At 43.1% G+C, this 18,189-nt stretch overlaps 1 protein-coding gene across 2 annotated transcripts in view; it reads left to right on the top strand.

Moving 5' to 3' along the window:
- Positions 1–256: 256 nt before the first annotated feature.
- LOC115096994 (arf-GAP with SH3 domain, ANK repeat and PH domain-containing protein 1-like) overlaps positions 257–18,189 on the top strand; it is a 248,059-nt gene continuing 230,126 nt past the window's right edge. Inside the window, exon 1 of one of the 2 annotated variants that reach the window (XM_029612363.1) lies at positions 257–562. In XM_029612363.1, the coding sequence (XP_029468223.1) occupies positions 434–562 (129 nt within the window). In that variant the 5' untranslated portion in view covers positions 257–433. The remainder of the gene's footprint in view (positions 563–18,189) is intronic. The other variant, XM_029612364.1, reaches the window with a different exon arrangement.

Here is an 18,189-nt window from a genome sequence, read left to right as displayed (position 1 = left end):
CTGCTGCTGCCCTGCCCAACCTGTCCCTGCTTCTGCTTCTCTCACCGTCACTGCTCCTGCCATTGCGGCTTCTATCACGCTCCCTCCTGCCCTCGTCCCTCTGCCTGCTGCTGTCAGAAACCCTGCGTGCTCCTGCTGCGGGGATAGCACCGGAACTCCGCGTATCCTTCCCTTTCTCTCAGCCATTAGCCAAAACGAAAAGACCGGTTGGCGCAGGCGCACTGGGGCAGCAAGCGCCTGAGCTCGAGCTGCCGATTGTTCCTGGTATACGGCAGCTCGCGCCCGCCCCCGCCCCCCCTAACTCCACGCGCCTGGTTCCCCTTTTTGTGGGTGAGAGAGCGAAAGGAGTGGCGGCGCGGGGACGCTCAGTGCCCCTCATATCCCCACGCCCAGCGCCGTTTCACTGCCTCCGGGCCCCCGCTGCAGTGGCAGCATGATGCCCGAACTGATTTCGGTCAGCGAATTTATGTCGGAGACGCAGGAGGATTACAGCTCCCCCACCACCTCCTCCTTCACCACCAAGATGGTAAATTGTCGGAATACTGTGAGCAGCATCGAGGAGGTAAGAAACCGCCAGGCTTTCTGTGCTCATGTCGCTATGTCCTGCAAACATGCCACTACCACCCTGCGAAATGCCACTGCGCTCGGCAACATGTTGCTGCATCCTGCAATATCTCGCTGCGTCGTGCGACATCATTATATCCAGCAGTTCTTGCACCCCGATATCACACTTTATCCAGTGACGAGTTACTGCATTGTGCAGTGTGGCATTGTAGTTTGCAGTATCTCACTGCACTCTGTGATATCACTGCGTGCTGCAACATGTTATTCCACCTTGCCTCACTGCATTCTGTGACATCCCATCTCACTGTACCCGGTGATGTTACTGGATTATGCAACGTCACTGCACTGTGACATAAAGTGTACTTAATATATATACGATATATTGTGTGCTTTCTTTTATTCTTGATAGAGTATATTCTGCAATCAATATCAGCTTTATGATGTACAGTTTGTACACTATAAACTATGCCATATATTCTGTACTTTAAAAACTATTCTGTATTATCTATTTAGTATATTGTATACTGGATATATGCTATACTCTATAGTTATCCTGTGCATGCTATGAAGGTAATTTTCAAACAGCCTGCATAAGCTAAAATGTGCAGATACATTTTACATTTTACCTGCAGATTTTATCCAAAATTTTCAAAGCAGATGTATGGAAATTTGTGGGTGTGTGCAGAACCCCCTGCATCCGCATACATGTTCAAAGTTGCTTGTGAGCAGGTATAACTTTGTGCAATTGGATTTATATGTATACTTTTGAAAATCAAAAGTACATGTGTTAATCCTGATCTCTCCCAACTGCCCCCACCCCCAGAAAGCTATTTAAGCTAAATATTATATTGTGTTTTCAGTTGTGGGAGAAGTTTGAAGGCTCTTTAGAGCTTTATTTTTTGCTTTTGAATGTAGGCTCTATCTGTTGAAGGAGAGGTCAAGTTCTTGACAGTTAATTCAGTGTAAAAAAAGAATAGAATCATGCATTTGAGATGCAGAAAACCAAGGGAACAGTACTCAGTGTGGAGTGAAAAACTGATATGCACCAACCAGGAGACTGACCCTAGGGAGATCTTGTTTAATGATCTCCAAGTAGTAAAAACATGCGATAAGGTGGTGGCCAGAACTAGGGAAATGCTAGGGAAAGATAATCAGTAGAGAAAAGGATGTGATAATATCTCTGTACAGATCATTGGTGAGACCTCTTATATTTATCCAATCCTGGAGGGTGTTCCTCCGAATGGATATAGGTTGGGTGAAAGCGGTCCAGAGAGGGAGCCTAACTTTCAAACTTACTTGCAGTACTACATTTGCGCTCACATAAGTGGACACACGGAGATTTGTCTTAGTATTTTATAAACTAAGAGTGCTTACTTTACTGATTTTATAAACATATGTATGAAAAAATGTAACATGTACAGATAAAAACCCAGATTTATACGTGGAGGCAGGTATTTTATAAAGCATGCGCGTATACTATTTTGAAAATTCTTCCATGCATACTTGAAATCACTAGTTTTCTGATACTTCTACCACTTACCCAATCCATCTCCAGTTCACCTAGATCTTCTAGCACTTCACCCTGAATGCCCCCCAGTTCACCCAGACCTCCCACCCAAAGTTTGCAGACAACAGACGAGTCTGATTTCACTTGTACTAATCAATTAACAGGTGTTAAATTGTCCAAACAAGTTGGCTAATGCATATGTGGAAATCTCTTATAAAATAGCAACTGCTGCATGTACTTCTTGATTCCGCCCCAGAACGCTCCTAGATCATCCCTTTTTGCGTTGGTATAATGTGCGTTGGTATAATGCGCATGTACTTTCAATATTTATAAAATAGCATGTGTGCGAATACAGGCTGCTGACACATGCATATGGTGTCCTCACGCACAGAACCCCTTTGAAAATGTTCTCGACAGGCTACCGAATGATGCTGGGTCTGTACCAAAAGGTACTTCAGGACCTGAATGTGTATAGACGAGAGACAGGAATGATATGATATGATAGAGACACTCAAATATCTTAAAAGTACAAATGCGCAAGAAGCAAACCTTTTTTTTTAGAGGAAATAATGTGTGGGGCAGTCTCAGGAGCCATATTTCTTTGTGGAAGGGGTGGTGAATACATGGAAAGGTTTCCCAGTGGAGGTTATGGAGACAAAAACAATAATAGTATGTTCCTAGTTGGGAAGAAGTGAGGGGGGAGCCAGAGGGTCAGTTGGTTCTATAGAATTGCACCAGGAATGAACTTGGGCAGAGCAGATGGACCCTTACAATTCTTATCAACTATCATTTCCTAGGTGTCTGTTCCTGTTCAGCATCTCCTGCTCCCAGATCTTCCATCACACAGCCCTGAGCTGTTGCCATCCTGCTTCCTACCTGCTACTTCATAACACATCTGATTCACCTGACTGGGAGCAGTGCTAGTGGCAGGCCTGGGGCAAGATTTTATTCTGGGCTCTTTTTTTTTTTTACTGAACGAATCAAATCAACATTGTTATTACAGTTTTGGGTCGCTCTTGCCTTCAGGTCTCAAGCAGTTGCTTGGTTGACTCACACTGGTGGATGCTGGTGCTGATTGGGAATAGTCCATCTCTGTTACCCCGCTTCCCTGGCTGTTTTGTACTTTATTTATTTAAGAGTTTATAGTCTGCCCTAGTCCAAAGTTCAGAGCGACATACATCCATTAGACACTGCAACATAAAAGACCAGGCAATAGCACAATGAGCTACTTCAAGGCAGGCAGACTTAAATTTGTAAATGTTGCATCGTAATGTTCACGCTTAACCACCTACTGACATTAACTAACATAGAAATAGATAATTTATTTATTTATTTATTTATTTATTTTTAATTTTTATATACCGAAGTTCTTGTAGGGACTACAAATCACTCCGGTTTACATAAAACAAAGAACTGCTCAACAGAGAGTGGAGCTTTACATGGAACCGTAGAACATATGGAACAGTATAAATGGATGACAATTTAACATAGTGAAAAATAAATAAAAATAATAGTTTAACTGGTAATAAATAAAGAATTATATTATTTACTATAAGCAGTATAACTGTTTAAAGTAGAAATAAATATTAACAATGCTAAATATATATATGAAATAAAGTGAATTTTTGAACTCAAAGATAATCTTGGACAAGGTGGTATTAAAATAAAGACCACTACATTGCGGACTAGGTAGGTACATGAAAAGCCTGTCTAAATAAAGATCTTTTCAACAGTTTCTTAAACATTTTTTAACATGTAATGAGGCATAGATGTTCCAGGAGGGAATTCCACAATACAGGCCCTACAGCCAAAAAGGCCCCGTTCATGCATCTCAGGGAGGACAGAGCAATCATCTTACTTTTCATGTTTGTATTTTATGGTTACATAGATCGGCCCCTAATATACTCCCTGTTGTTTGCAATTTAGTGTTCTTATCTTTACATCATTAAACTCTAGCTTTTCGTGTTTCTACCGGATTAGACTTCTGCACTTCCTCCTTTTTATTTCTTTTTGCCTCTGCACCTTCTTCCCCATTATTCGCAAACTTCACAAATTCAAACTATGCTATTCATAAACTCAGTGGCTACAGTAAGTGGCACCTGCTTGCTGCAGGGTGGGAACAAGCCACAGATAGATGCCAGTGTTTTACAGTATCTTTTAGTAGTTTGCCATTGGCTGGAAGCCTTTTTAAAATATTTCTTTATATGACTTGAAGTCTGTGGTTATGCGCTGTGCTGCAGACAGCATGGTAGCTGATAAAGGATAAGAAATAAGGGCTGAATTGTAAAAGCATTGCCTGCGCTAAAAGGCCTATATATACACGAGTACGTGGACTGTGTGTGAGCAACACAGATTTTAAAAGCCGCTAATTATGTGTAATATATGCAAATGTGTGAGCCAAAAAAAAAGGGAGCAGAAAAGGGGCCGGTCATGGGCATTCCGGGGAGGAGCCAACAGTTATGTGCGTAAAGCCTTATTTTAAAGCTGGAGGCTACAGTGCGCGACGGCTTGTTAGCCGCAAATATTTACTGCTGCCCTTTATGAGGTGTAAGTCTGCAGAAATTGCATTTTAAGTCTTACACGACCGGGTGAGGGGTCCGGGCCAGCTGGGGGGAGTGCAGACTGAAGAACCATAGGGGCCTGGATGACCTCAAGATAGACTGGGCAAACTGGTGGACTAAGTGATAAAACTGGGAATGCCCTTCGCGCGAGCATGTTTTAAAATCTGCGTGTTCAAGCCGGCAAAATCCTAAGGAAGATATGCGAAGGACGTTTGTTCGAGTAACGGCTTACAATTAGGGGCACACTTACGTGTGGCAGGTGTGGTTTTAAATCAAATGTGTGCAACTGTGCCCATGATTTAAATTTCCAACTTATGTCCGCTCGCGCACCCGTACGTGTGTGTGTATGGGCGCCCGCATGCTTGTTTTAAAGGTACCGTCTTTGAATGTGACCAAGTTGGGAAGTGGATCTAAAAGAACATGAGCGTTTGGTATTTTTTTGAAATCTACTTTTATTTGTAAGATAAAAGATCTTCATTAAGTACTCAAGTATTTCTCAGTACCGTAGTATATGTAACTCTATTCCAGTTCCTCTTCTGGGAGGGAGGGGAGGATGGGACAGGGAGAAATGTGAAAATGGTTCATTTGTATAACAACTAGTTTGTGCCTATGTACCTATGTACCTATTTTCTTGTATTTGTTAGTGGTTTTTCAATAAAACACAATTTTGAACCGAAAAAAAAAAAAAGATCTTCACAAAAATATATTCCAATTAGCATTCAACAGATACGGAATCATAAACAGAGCAAATCAAAGCTAAATCAGCTGCTGAATATGCATCGCTGGCATCGCAAATAACTTCTGCACATTTGCCCATGCTGTTGCTATTTCTAAAATATGGGGAGCGGAGGGGCGTAATTATATAACAAAGTGTAATTTATGGGTTTTGCCAAAGCATGCAAGTTCTGCCATTTTTCAACATGAACTTCTGTCCATAAGTTTGCCTTGAAAATTATCCCTAAGAGCATGCACAAGCAAACCCACAAACCTGCTGTTGCAGGGCTTAATTAGTGCAGGTAAATTTATGTGCATAGTTTAAAAAAATCACAAAAGCATGCATTAATCTCAACTTTGCCACAACTCTGCTCCCTGGGAAGTCTATTTTTTAAGTGCCAAAAAGCAGGCAAATTGGGTTATGCACATACCAATATGCGCACAACCCCCATACATTTTATAATTAACTATTTACCTGCATAAACTCATGTCTTATGCCCTTAAATGACTTTGCAAATTACCCCCAATATTAGCATTTAAGCACCTAGGGCTCAATTCACACTAATTTGGGACTTAAATAACTTTCAGGCCAATACAGTAAAGCGCGGCCGCGGTTACCCTGCTTCTAACCCATTTCTAACTCACAATTTGGCCACGTAAGTCCAACCAGCGATTCACTATCCCTTTTAACTCATCCTTACCGCTTCTTTAAATCAACCGGTAACCCTTTCCGCCCGCAGCATGTATATGATATGTAAATGCTCCGATTAGCTATTCCCTCCCATACAGCAATGTGCGCCCCGATTATCTCCTTTTTAACCTGTAGTTTTGCCGCGCGTTTAACCTGCTAACTTACCGCCTACCCTTACCCCTGCGTTAGTGTGGAGCGTCAGGTCAGAGAGACGAAATTTCATGGGCAAACGACCCCCTCACCCCCCGGGACCCTTACCCTGGCGTTAGTGTGGTGTGACAGCAATAGGCAGGCTCCGGTCAAAATCCCCCCCTCCCGAAGCAAGGCGCAGGGCGAAAATCGGCTCGACATGTCATTAAAAGAAAAGTAAATAAAGTATAATAAAAGTAAACTTACTGCATGTGAATTTTCTTTGAACAGTCCTCTCTCCCCTCCTCCCGAGGCGCGCACTGCGGCTCCCCTGCCTCCCGGGGGCAGCCGGCGGCGAAAGCGGCGGGCGAAAGCGTATGGGCGAAAGTGAATGAATGCACGCCTGTACGCGGCGGGAGCCGGCAGGCGTGCATTCATTCACTCACCTTCGCCCGTGGGCGTGCATTCATCCAGGCGGAGGGAGCCGGCGGGCGTGCATTCATCCAGGCAGAGGGAGCCGGCGGCGAAAGCGGCTTCCAGCAGCCCCCGCCGGCGGTGAATGAATGCACGCCTGTGCGTGCAATTTGGGAGCTCAAGGCGTGATGTCACGACGTTTGAAGTCATGGCATGTGACGTCGGCGTTCGCTAATGCACTGCTTTAAGCGCCCAAATTACACACACAGGCGTGCATTCATTCACCTTCGCCGGCGGGGGCAGGGGAGCCAAAGCGGCTTCCAGCAGCCCCCGCCGGCGAAGGTGAATGAATGCAATTTGGGCGCTTAAAGCAGTGCATTAGCGAACGCCGACGTCACACGCCGTGACGCCAAACGTCGTGACGTCATGCCTTGAGCGCCCAAATTGCACGCACAGGCGTGCATTCATTCACCGCCGGCGGGGGCTGCTGGAAGCCGCTTTCGCACCGGCTCCCCCTGGGAGGCAGGGGAGCCGCAGTGCGCGTCTCGGGAGGAGGAGAGAGAGAGAGGACTATTCAAAGAAAATTCACATGCAGTAAGTTTACTTTTATTACTGTTATTACACTTCATTCACTTGTTTTAATTTTCGCCCTGCCTTGCTTCGGGAGGGGGGGGGAGAGGACTCGCAATTCCCCCTGGTACCTGTCATTTCAAACGTTATTTGAAATGACATTTGAAATGACAGGTACCAGCACACCCAGGATACTGTATAGGCGCTGTATAGCGCTCTATACAGTAAAATGGATTGCGCGGGCCTAACGCTTCTCGGACGTGGCTTGCATTTGCATGCTATTTCAATACAGTATCGAGCGGTAGGTGATCCGAACTGTGCGTGCGGCAAACGCGGATGCGCCTGGACGTAACGCACCTCTTCCTACCGCTCCTTACTGTATCGGCCTGTTTATGCTGGAAATTCTTCTATCAACATCAGCAGATAAAAATAATCACATCCTGTGTTAGGAGGGGGGAGGGGGGTTACACATTTTTTTTGTGTGGATTTTTAGATTGGCCCCTGCTCAGACTCTTGTAATACACTATATTGGCTTTGTCACAACATTCATGAGTCTCATTTCTTTGTAGAGATGCAGAGGTGCTCTCCATAAATCAACAACATCTGGAACTGAGCAATCTGCCAATGTGATAGCAATGTAAATTAAAAGCATAAGAGAAAAACGCTTGCTCACACTTCAGTCATGACACTGCTTTATTTGGTATGAGTAAAACCACTTATATGGCTCAGGTCCATAAGAAGCTGTAATAATGGGAGATTTCAATTACAGAATGGGGGTAATTTTGTAATAGTCGGCTTACCAGGATAATTCTGAATATTGGCATTATCTGGGTAAGTTATTCTTGTCCTGGAATGGCTACAGTTTATCTGGGCAAGTTTTATCCAGCTAAAATCTTACCAGGATAAGTCTGAGGCTGACACAGTAGAAAGATTTCTGAATCCTGCAATTTGTTCAGCTAAATCCTGAACTTAAGCTGGACAAACTGTTTCAATATGGACCTCTACGAGTCCTTGTTTGCAAAGGCACAGGAACAACAAGCTGATCAATCAGCTGCAGAGATTCCAATCAGTTTGGACCATCCTTACCTAACGGTAGAATTTCTGATTTGCGCAGCTTAAGTTGTATTAGAAAATCCAACCAGTTCTCAATAACAACCAGTCTGTCGTCAAGCTTTTTTTTTTTTTAAAGCAGATTCTCTATCATGATCCAAAGGAAGATATAATTGAGGGTTGCCTGCAAATAAGACATATTTAATATGAAATTCTTTGATCTGCTGACCTAATATTAATAAAGATTAAAAAGAAATGGGGAAGCTGCTGAAACCTTGAGGGACATCCAAAGCTACTGGGAGCAGTGGAGAGCAAAAATTGTCCTTTCACACAAATTGTATTCTGTCAGACAGAAATGACACAAACCATTCAAGCACTTTTCTTCCAATACCTAAGGACCCAAGCTTCTTAAACAAAATAGAGTGATCAGTTGTGGCAAACACAGATGGCAAGGTAGTCTTAGTACCGTCGTCTTGTCGGAACCCAAACTGATAGGGATTAAAATAGTTTTCCTCCAAGAAATCCAGCTGTGGGTTAACTACTACTTCTTCAATTATTTTTCCAAAGAATGTAATTATTGTAGTTGTCTACATCCAGGTTAGTTTTTTTAAGTAAAGGACATATAGCAGCTAACTTTAAAGCACCAAGAGAGAGACCCTGTTCAAGCAAGGCTTTCACTAATTGAGTCAGTGGCTTACTTAGTCCCTCTCTATCTTAATTAAGGAAGAGCTGATATTTAGCTGATATTTGGCTGCACAAGGTGGCTGAATAAACTTATCTGGCTGACTTTGGTGAGATATTCAATGGTGCAGCCATGCTAAAGAATATACTCAGCTGTTTTACAGTTAGTTGAATACATTTATCTGGCTAGCTTTAGAACAGCTGAATAGCAATCCTAGACTTATCTGGCTAATGAAGGAAGCCTGTGAGAGAGTTGGTTGGACCATTAGATGATCGAGAGGTTAAAGGGGCACTTAGGGAAGATAAGACCATTGCAGAAAGACTAAATTAATTCTTTGCTTTGATGTTTACTGAAGAAGATGTTGGGGAGATACCAGTTCCAGAAACTGTATTCAGCGGTGATGATTCAGAAGAACTGAAACAAACCATGGTGAAGCCGGAAGATGTAAGAAGAGAGATTGATAAACTGAAGGGTAGCATATCACCCAGACCAGATGGTTTATACCCCAGAGTTCTAAAAGACCTAAAAACTGAAATTGCAGATCTATTGCTAGTAATTTGTACCCAAAGATTGGAGGGTGGTCAATGTAACCCAAAACATTAAAAAGAGATCCAGGGATGAATGGGGAAACTATAGACCATTGAGTCTGACTTCAATATTTGGAAAAATCAGGAAACTATTCTAAAGAGCAAAATCACAGAACATATTGAAAGTAATGGTTTAATGGGACAGAGCCAGCATGGATTTACACAAGGGAAATCTTGCCTTACCAATCTGCTACATTTTTTAAGGGGTTAATAAACGTGGATAATGGTGTGTTTGGATTTTCAGAAGGCATTTGACAAAGTGCCCATCATGGTTCTGCCTGCTAAGCAGCCTCCCCACCAGCAGAAGCCATCAGTGAGCCTTGCTCACAGCTGCTCTAGCTATATCCTTGATGATCACATGATGTAGCAGTTCCAGCCCTACTTAACCCAGCCTGTCTGTTCCCTCCTTGCCTCTTCATTGAGTCACCTTGGCTCCTTGACTTGGCCATCCTTGTCTTGTTTCCCTGCCTTGCTCTGTGTCCTTCCAGGCCTCTCTGCTTTGTTCTGCACCCTTGCAGGCCTTCTCACTTTGCTCTGTGACCTTCCAGGCCTACCTGCCATGGTTCAGTGGCCTGAGCCTCTTAGGCCTTCTTGTCCTGTCTTGTGGCTTCAGGCATTCTAGGTTCGCCTAGCCCTACCTTGTGCCCTGGTTGAGCCTTCTTGTTTATTGTTACCTGGCCTTGTCTAGTCTTGTCCAGTCCTTGTCCTTTCCAGTTCAGTCTCTGCCTGCCTTACATCTGTTCCATCCAGCCTGCCTTGCCTCTGCTTCCAGTCTGGTATCCAGTCCCTGGGTGTCTCCAGCCCTGCCTGTATCCAGCTCTTGCTTGCCTTTGGTTCCAGCCTTAACTCCAGCTCTGCCTATATCCAGCTCCCATATGCCAGCTTGTGTCTCCACTTCCTGTTTTGTCACCATGATATTCTCCAGAAGGAAAGTCCTACCGGCCACCAGAACCTGCAGGCTCAACACAAAAGGAAGGGGGCTGGTTAGGAGAAGATCATCTCCAGTCCTGCCCTGCAGTCTTGTGTCACTTTTGCAGGGGGGTCCCAGATCTCAGCCTGCCAGACCATGACAGTGCCCCATGAAAGACTCCTGAAAAAATAAAAAAGTCACAGGATAGAAGGCAATGTCCTATTGTGGATTGCAAACTGCTTAAAAGATAGGAAACAGAAGTAGGACTAGATAGTCAGGTAAAGTTTGTCTATTTGCCGATGATACTAAAATCTGTAACAGAGTGGGCACGCCTGATGGAGTAGAGAGAATGAAAAGTGATTTAAGAAAGCATGAAAAGTGGTCAAAGACTTGGCAGTGGGAGTCAATACCAAGAAGTGCAGAGTCATGCATCTAGGATGTGATAATCCAAATTAGCTGTATATGATGGGGGATGAAAGACTGATGTGCACGGACCAAGAGAGGGATCTTGAGATGATAGTGTCTGGCGATCTGAAGATGGTGAAGCAGTGTACATGGCTATGGCTATAGCTAAAGACAGAAGAATGCTGGGTTGTATAGAGAAAGGAATAACCAGTAAAAAAAAAAAAGGAGGTGATGATACCCCTGAACAGGTCCTGGCTTCACCTGGAATACTGCGTTCAGTTCTGAAACTTATATCTCAAAAAGGATAGAGACAGGATGGAGGCAACCTAGAGAAGGGCGACCAAAAAGATGTGGGGTTAGTATCTTAAGACTTGTGAGGAGAGGCTGAAGGATCTAAATACGTATACCCTGGAAGAGAGGAGGTGCAGGGGGAGATATGATACAGACCTTCAGATACCTGAAAGGTTTTAATGATGCACAAACTTCAAACCTTTTCCTTTGGAAAGAAATCAGTAGAACTAGGGATCATGAAATGAAATGCCAGGAGGGATGACTCAGAACCAACGTCAGGAAATATTTCTGAATGGATAATGTGGTGGATGCCTGGAATGCCCTTCCGGAGAAGTTGGTGAAGATGAAAGCAGTCAAAGAATTCAATGGGGCATGGGATAAACACTGTGGATCCCTGAAGGCTAGAGGATGGAAATGAGGAAAAGAGTGCATGAGGGCAACTTGCTGGTGCGGCGGTTATTATTCTTAACAGAAGGTGTGGGAATTACTACCCTTAACCAATAAGCCTTCATGCAACTTCAACATTGCTCTCTGCTTCAACGGCAGGGGGGGGAAAAAGGGAATTGGATTCAGACAACAACCAACGAGGGTCCCGACTTTTACAATTTGGGGAACTGATAAGCATGGGGGGGATAACCTGCATGGAGCGGCAGTTACTACCCTTAACATAAGACATGGGATTACTATCCTTAACCAATAAGCCTTCATTCCCTTGACGCAAATGCAACATCACTCTCCGCTTTGGCAGTGAGGGGTGGGGGGTGGGCGGGGGAGAGGTATTGGATTCAGAATGCAACCAACACGGGTCCTGACTTTTACAGTCTGGGATATACTGATACAGAGACATAAGGGATAAAGACATAAGGCCAAGTCCATAAGCAAAGCACGTCAAGCAGCACTGTCTGAATTTTCAAGAAGGCTCATCACCCAGTAAAAGAGAAACATGGCAGTTACTACCATAAGAAGCTTGCTGGACAGACTGGATGGACCATTTTGGTCCTCTTCTGCAATCTTTACTATATTACTATGTTATAATGCCTCTATATCACTCCCAGGTGAGGCTGTACTTACGAGGGTTGCATGCAGTTCTGGTCACCGCATCTCAAAAAAGATATAGTTGCTTTGGGGAAGGTACAGATAAGGGTGACAAAAATAATAAAGGGGATGGAACAGCTCTCCTATGAGGAAAGGCTAAAGAGATTAGGGCTGTTCAGCTTGGAGAAGAGAAGGCTGAGGGGGGAATATGATAGAGGTCTTTAAGATCATGAGTGGAATAGAATGGGAAAATGCAAATCGATTATTTTCATGTTGAAAAAATGCAAAGAGTAGAGAACACTCCAGGAAGTTAGTAAGTAGCTCACTCAAAACAAATAGGAAAAAGATGCATACTGAGGATGTAGTTAAGGCAGTTAGCATTGCTGGGTTAAAAAAAAGTTTGGACAAGTTCCTGGAGAAGTCCATAAACTATTATTAACCAAGTAGACTTAGAGAATAGCCACTACTTATTACTGTGCGATAGCAGCATGGGATCTATTTACTGTTTGAGATCTTGCTAGGTACTTGTGACTTGGATTGACCACAGCTGAAACAGGATACTGAGCTTGATGGACTCTTAATATGGCAGTTTTTATTTAAATCTGGGGAGTATACAGGATGAGACAGAATCCCAGTATAAATCCTGCACCTCAAATTCAGTAAACATAGCCTATATTCACAGAAACTCCTCCATCAATGGGTGCAAAGCACAATTAGGAGGTTCCTCCAACTTGCCATACTAAAAATACAATTTTGGTGTCATTTCAGTATTAGCAATACAAACTCCCTCCAGTACCAGACACTCTGTGATGCATCATAAAATCCTGCAAATAAAGTCACTTAGAACCTATAGAGTATACCTGCCATACCAAAACAGCATTAACCCCCCAGACTCAAACAGCCACAACCGTATGTATAAAAAAAACAACAGACCCTTGAGCACAACACACTGTCTTATTGCCAAGAGAAAACAAGAAGATTGCTATGGAGCCTTATACAGAAAAGCTACACACTAGCAGAATATTTGACCTATATCTAATACACAGAGCATAGACAGATCCTCAACACACAGAGAATAAGTGACCAGAAATTAGAAATAGAAACCTGAAAGCAAAAACTATAATGGAAACTCCCAAGAAGTCAGATTCTATATGCGGTGCAATACTGAAGAAAAAGAAACAGAAATGCATTTCCTCTTGTACTGTGCAAAATACAAAGATTTCACAGATGCATATTTCCAAAGCTGAAATATTCCATTCACTAAAAGGAAAATAAAATACTTTTCTCTGTCTTTGTTGTCTGGACATTTTCCCAGTAATATTTTTTCATTTGTATTTTGCCTTTTGTGACACTTTAAAATGAATTACATTCAGGAACTGCAGGTATTTCCCTAACCCCAGAGGGCTTACTGAGCTATGTAAGGTGCTTACCATGCGGTCAGTGCCTTGCAATAGTGATAATGTGTTATTTTCATTACCATGCGTTATTTTACCCCAAATATCACAAAAAGGTAATGAGCTGCTTTGAAGGCAAATGCTATGCAAAGGAGCAAATTACTAGGCAACTTCATGGTGTTATGGTTATGAGGTGTTGGAGTGGATTCTTGGGTACTGCAGTGATGGCCACTCCCACGGGGAGGAGCCCCGTGAAGAACCGCAGTATTAGGCTAGGCTCTATACACGCAGACACAGAGAAGTTTATTTATTTATTTATTTATTTATTTAGAGTTTTTCTATACCGGCATTCGTGATTAAAAATCACATCATGCTGGTTTACATAAAACGAGGGGGTGTGAAAACAAAGTAAAACGTAACATTAACAAGTGCAAAGAAGTCATAGAGTTACATTACAACAAGGTTGATATAACTGGGGAAAGAATTAGAGAAAGATAACCAAGCAGTTAGGGATTAACTATTTACATTATATTGTGAAGTCTCTTGAAAAGATGTTGCTGTCATTCAAATGTTGTATTTATTGTACAGCTCGATGGTATTGCCCGGGGAGTGGGCAGCAGTGAAGGTAACCCAGAGAAGTAGTCCAGGGGTCCTCAGCAGAGGAGACAAGTCTCACACTCGAGTAAGATAGGCAGCGCGGCGTAGCAGGGACAGGTCCCGGATGTAGATCCAAAGCGCTGAAGCTGAAGATGAGACAGACTGAAAGGGTTAGTACTCACTGAAGTAGATAGCTGTATAGTAGAAGGTCCTTCCGTCAGCTTATAACACCCCTCACCTTCCATCCTTCCCTCTGCCTTCCACCCACCTCTTTGCCTCTTCCTCACTTTCCAAACCACTTCCTTTCTATCACCTTTCCTCCCCTTCTATACTTTGCTTCCCAATCCCCCTCATCATATACACTCCCCTCCTACCTTCTTCCATCCTCCCTCTCCCCCTCCACACTCCCCTCCCTCCCTTTCTTATTCCCTTCACCTTCCACCCCCTCCTTTTTCATCCTACCCCGACATTACCTTCCAGCCCCCTCACCATCCATACTCTCCTCTCTCACCTTCTGATCATTCTCCTTCTCTTCCATCCCATACCTCACGTTTCATCCTTCTTCTTGACCTCACCTTCCAGCCTCCCCACGACCTTCTATCCTATTCCTTCTCCCTTCCCTTCCCTCTCCAATCCCCCGCCCTCATGGCCTAACAGCAACGAGAGCAGTACCAGCAGCTGCTGCTTCTAACTTCCTCCTCCCCCTCCTGTGCAGATTTGCTGTTTTTGAACCAAACAGCACAAGAGGGTGAGGAGCCCTCAGCACGAGGAGGAAGTTAGAAGCAGCAGCCTTCAGCTGTGCTCCCCTGTGTGTCAGGCTGTGGGGAAGGTGGGACAACAGCAAATCAACAGCTCCACAGCGCAGGCCACCTTGGAATGGAGAGGAGTAGCAGTAGGAGCAAACTGTTCTTTAGCCCCATGGGCCATGAGGAAGCCAGCAGTACCACTGTTGGGTCCTACAGGCCTGCAACCACTTCTCTGCCCTGAAGACAGTATCAGGGAAGAGAGGCAGCTCTTTGGTAGCTGCATTGCAAGGGGGCGCTGGCGCCCTGTACAGCTAAAAATACAGTTAGAATAATTAATTGGTAATTATTTGGAAAGGAATAGTAAACATAACTGGGAATATAATAATTCCTTTGTCCTGATCCATTCTGTAGCCACAGTAATAATTAAGAATGGTCATGGTCTACCTCCCAGAGGCTGTGAATATAGTAGAATAATGCACCCACAAAGGCAAGTATTCTTACAATAAGAATCTTCTATATAAGAGATAAAAGCTTGGTATAAGTTCATATATTACAAAGAAGCTGTGTAGCAGATAGAGAAGGGCTGTGTATAGGTAGGTGTCCCTGATATCTGAGGTGGTTCTGTGATGATCAGCATTTGTTTGAGACTATTTTGTATATTTCTGACTGTAAACCGCTTCGGTATTCTTATAATGTATGCAATATACACATTTTAAATAAACTAAACTAAGGAAGTAGAGGTGATAGGATATGAGATTATATTATCTCTTTCCCAAATTAGCTATCCTGAAATAGCCAAAAGCTTGTAACTCATGTCAGTATTTTTCCTCTTTGTTTGGCGATGGCTATGGATATTTTCTCCTTATGTCCAACAAAGGTCTGTGATTCAGCTCAGTATGTGGCAGTTTGTTTCCAGTATCTAATTTTTAACATACACCGGTATTTTAAAATTACCTCTTGTGAAATCTCTGGTTTTAATATGTTACTGGTTCTATGGAAAAACTTCTCAATGAAAATTCAATTACGAAAAAAAAGAAATCTCTGACTGAGACAGGAGTCAGTGAGTCTGAGGGCTTCCTAATTCTGCAGTAGACGTTATAGTGCAGACCTGGTTAGGTCTTGTTGGGTATAATTGTATTGCGTGTAGGCCCTAGCACTTTGCGGAACAGTGCTATGTAATACACAAAGCCACACCTCGAGTATTGTGTGCAGTTCTGGTCGCTGCACCTCAAAAAAGATTTAGCAGGACTAGAAAAAGTACAGAATAGGGCAACCAAAATGATTACATGAATGGATCAGCTGGCTGTTTAAAAGAGAGGTTAAACAGGTTAGGGCTCTTCAGCTTGGCAAAGAGACAACTTAGAGGAGATATGAAGAGAAGGTTGTCCAACTCTGATCCTCAAGAGCCATGGACAGGTCTTTTGTTTAGGATATCCATAATGAATATGTATGAGATAGATTTGCATGGACTGCCTCCATTGTATGCACATATACTTCATGCATATTCATTATGGATATCCTGAAAACCAGGCTTCTTGGGGACTAGAGTTGGCCACCGTTATGACAGAAGTTTATAAAATTAGGTATGGTATGGAACAGATTAATAGGGAATGGTTACATATACTATCAAATAGTACTAGAACTAGGGGACATTCCCTGAAACTAACAGGTAGCAGCTTTAAAATAAATTTAAGAAGGTATTGTTTCAGTGAGCACATAATTAAGTTATGGACCTTTTCACCAGAAAATGTGGTTAAGGCTATTAGTATAACTAAGTTTAAAAAACTTTGTGGAGGACAGGTCCATAAATAATTATTAGATAGACTTTGATTTCTCCACCTCTTAATTCTCTGAGGAGAGCAACCTGAAACAGGCTTTGATTTTTGGATTTGCCAGTTACTTCCAGGTGACCCAGACTGGCCACTGCCTGAGATTGAATGCTAGACTTGATAGATCATTGGTCTAAGCTCACCTGGCATTTCTTACATTCTTATGTTCTTAAAACGATGCCTGGCTTGTATTATAAATCTCACATAGAGAGATTGTGTACATCTAATAACACTGTAGAAATAAATAGTAGTAGTAGACTGAAGAAGGTAAAGATGTGCTTTCTAGAAGAACAAGGGAAAAGAGATATGATATAACATTCAATATCAAGCAGGTTTCAATACAGTATCCAGAAGGTAGCATTTTCCTATAGCACCACCATACAGATAATACTTAAGAGAGATCCCTAGAGCTTACAATTTGATTAAGACACATGGACAAGACAGATAAATGTATTTGCTACATTGAACACAGCTAAAGTCAACAAGGCTATGATCAGAAAGAACCAGGATTTAAAATTTAAAAGCAACCACAAAAGATGGATTATTTTAGGCAGGGCTTAATATAGAAAGAGAGGGAGCATGACGTATCAGCTCAAGAAGGCTGTTTCAGGCATATGGTGCAGCAAGGTGGAAACTGGGGAGTCGGAAGTTAAAGATGGAAATGGAGGAGAAGGGCACAGATGAATGAGGTCATGAGGAGAAAGGAGAGGTAATGAAGACCTGCAGAGTGAAGATACTTATATGTGAGTAGAAGAAGCTTGAACTCCTTGCAGAAAAGCTCAGGGACATGGGAGTCACTGTATGAACCTGAAGGAAGGGAGCACAAAAGATGTGTAAGAAAATGTTTTTTTCACTGAGAGGATGGTGGACACTTAGAATAGACTTCCAGGGAAGATGGTAGGATTGAAAAGAGAAGCAGACTTTAGTTATGTATGGGACAGGTGCAAAGGGGTATGTTTTCAAAGAGCTGCTAAGTGTCTTAAGATATCTGGTTATTTTTAGGATAATTTTGAGTCACAACTTAGTCAGCTAGGTTATGGCTGAGAATCATGCTAAATTACCTTAGCCTACTGGTCACTGAGCAGTTTAATGAAAATTTACCCTTGAAGATCTACCCACCTAACACCCTAAGTTAGACAGGTAGATCTTTTCAAAAAAAGATCCCCCTGTACCATTTCCCCACATGACCCCTCCTACTCCTGGTAAACTGATCTACAAAATCTGTTCCCCTCATACTGCCATGTTCTGGTGCTTAGCCTCTTCCCCCATTGGCCCCATAAGGATCCATGTGCAGTGCTTCCCTCCTGCCAGCAGGGACACTCAGTGGGCCATGTTTCCTGCTGCTCATTCTTTCAAGCCCTGTGGTTTGGAGGTCCTGCTGGCAGCTACGTTCCTAGCACTGCCCCTGCATAAAAGCTCTATGAGTGCTGTGCATCAGCTTCGGTTCAAGCCCACTCCTTGTTGTGACCTTCTTTTGTTCTAGCTCTAGTCTTGTATTTGAAGCCTTCTGCTT

This window comes from Rhinatrema bivittatum, chromosome 8 (genome assembly GCF_901001135.1).
Source record: "Rhinatrema bivittatum chromosome 8, aRhiBiv1.1, whole genome shotgun sequence".
Taxonomy (NCBI): domain Eukaryota; kingdom Metazoa; phylum Chordata; class Amphibia; order Gymnophiona; family Rhinatrematidae; genus Rhinatrema; species Rhinatrema bivittatum.
The sequence above is the reverse complement of the archived record's forward strand: the minus strand, read 5'-3'. Positions and strand labels throughout refer to the sequence as shown.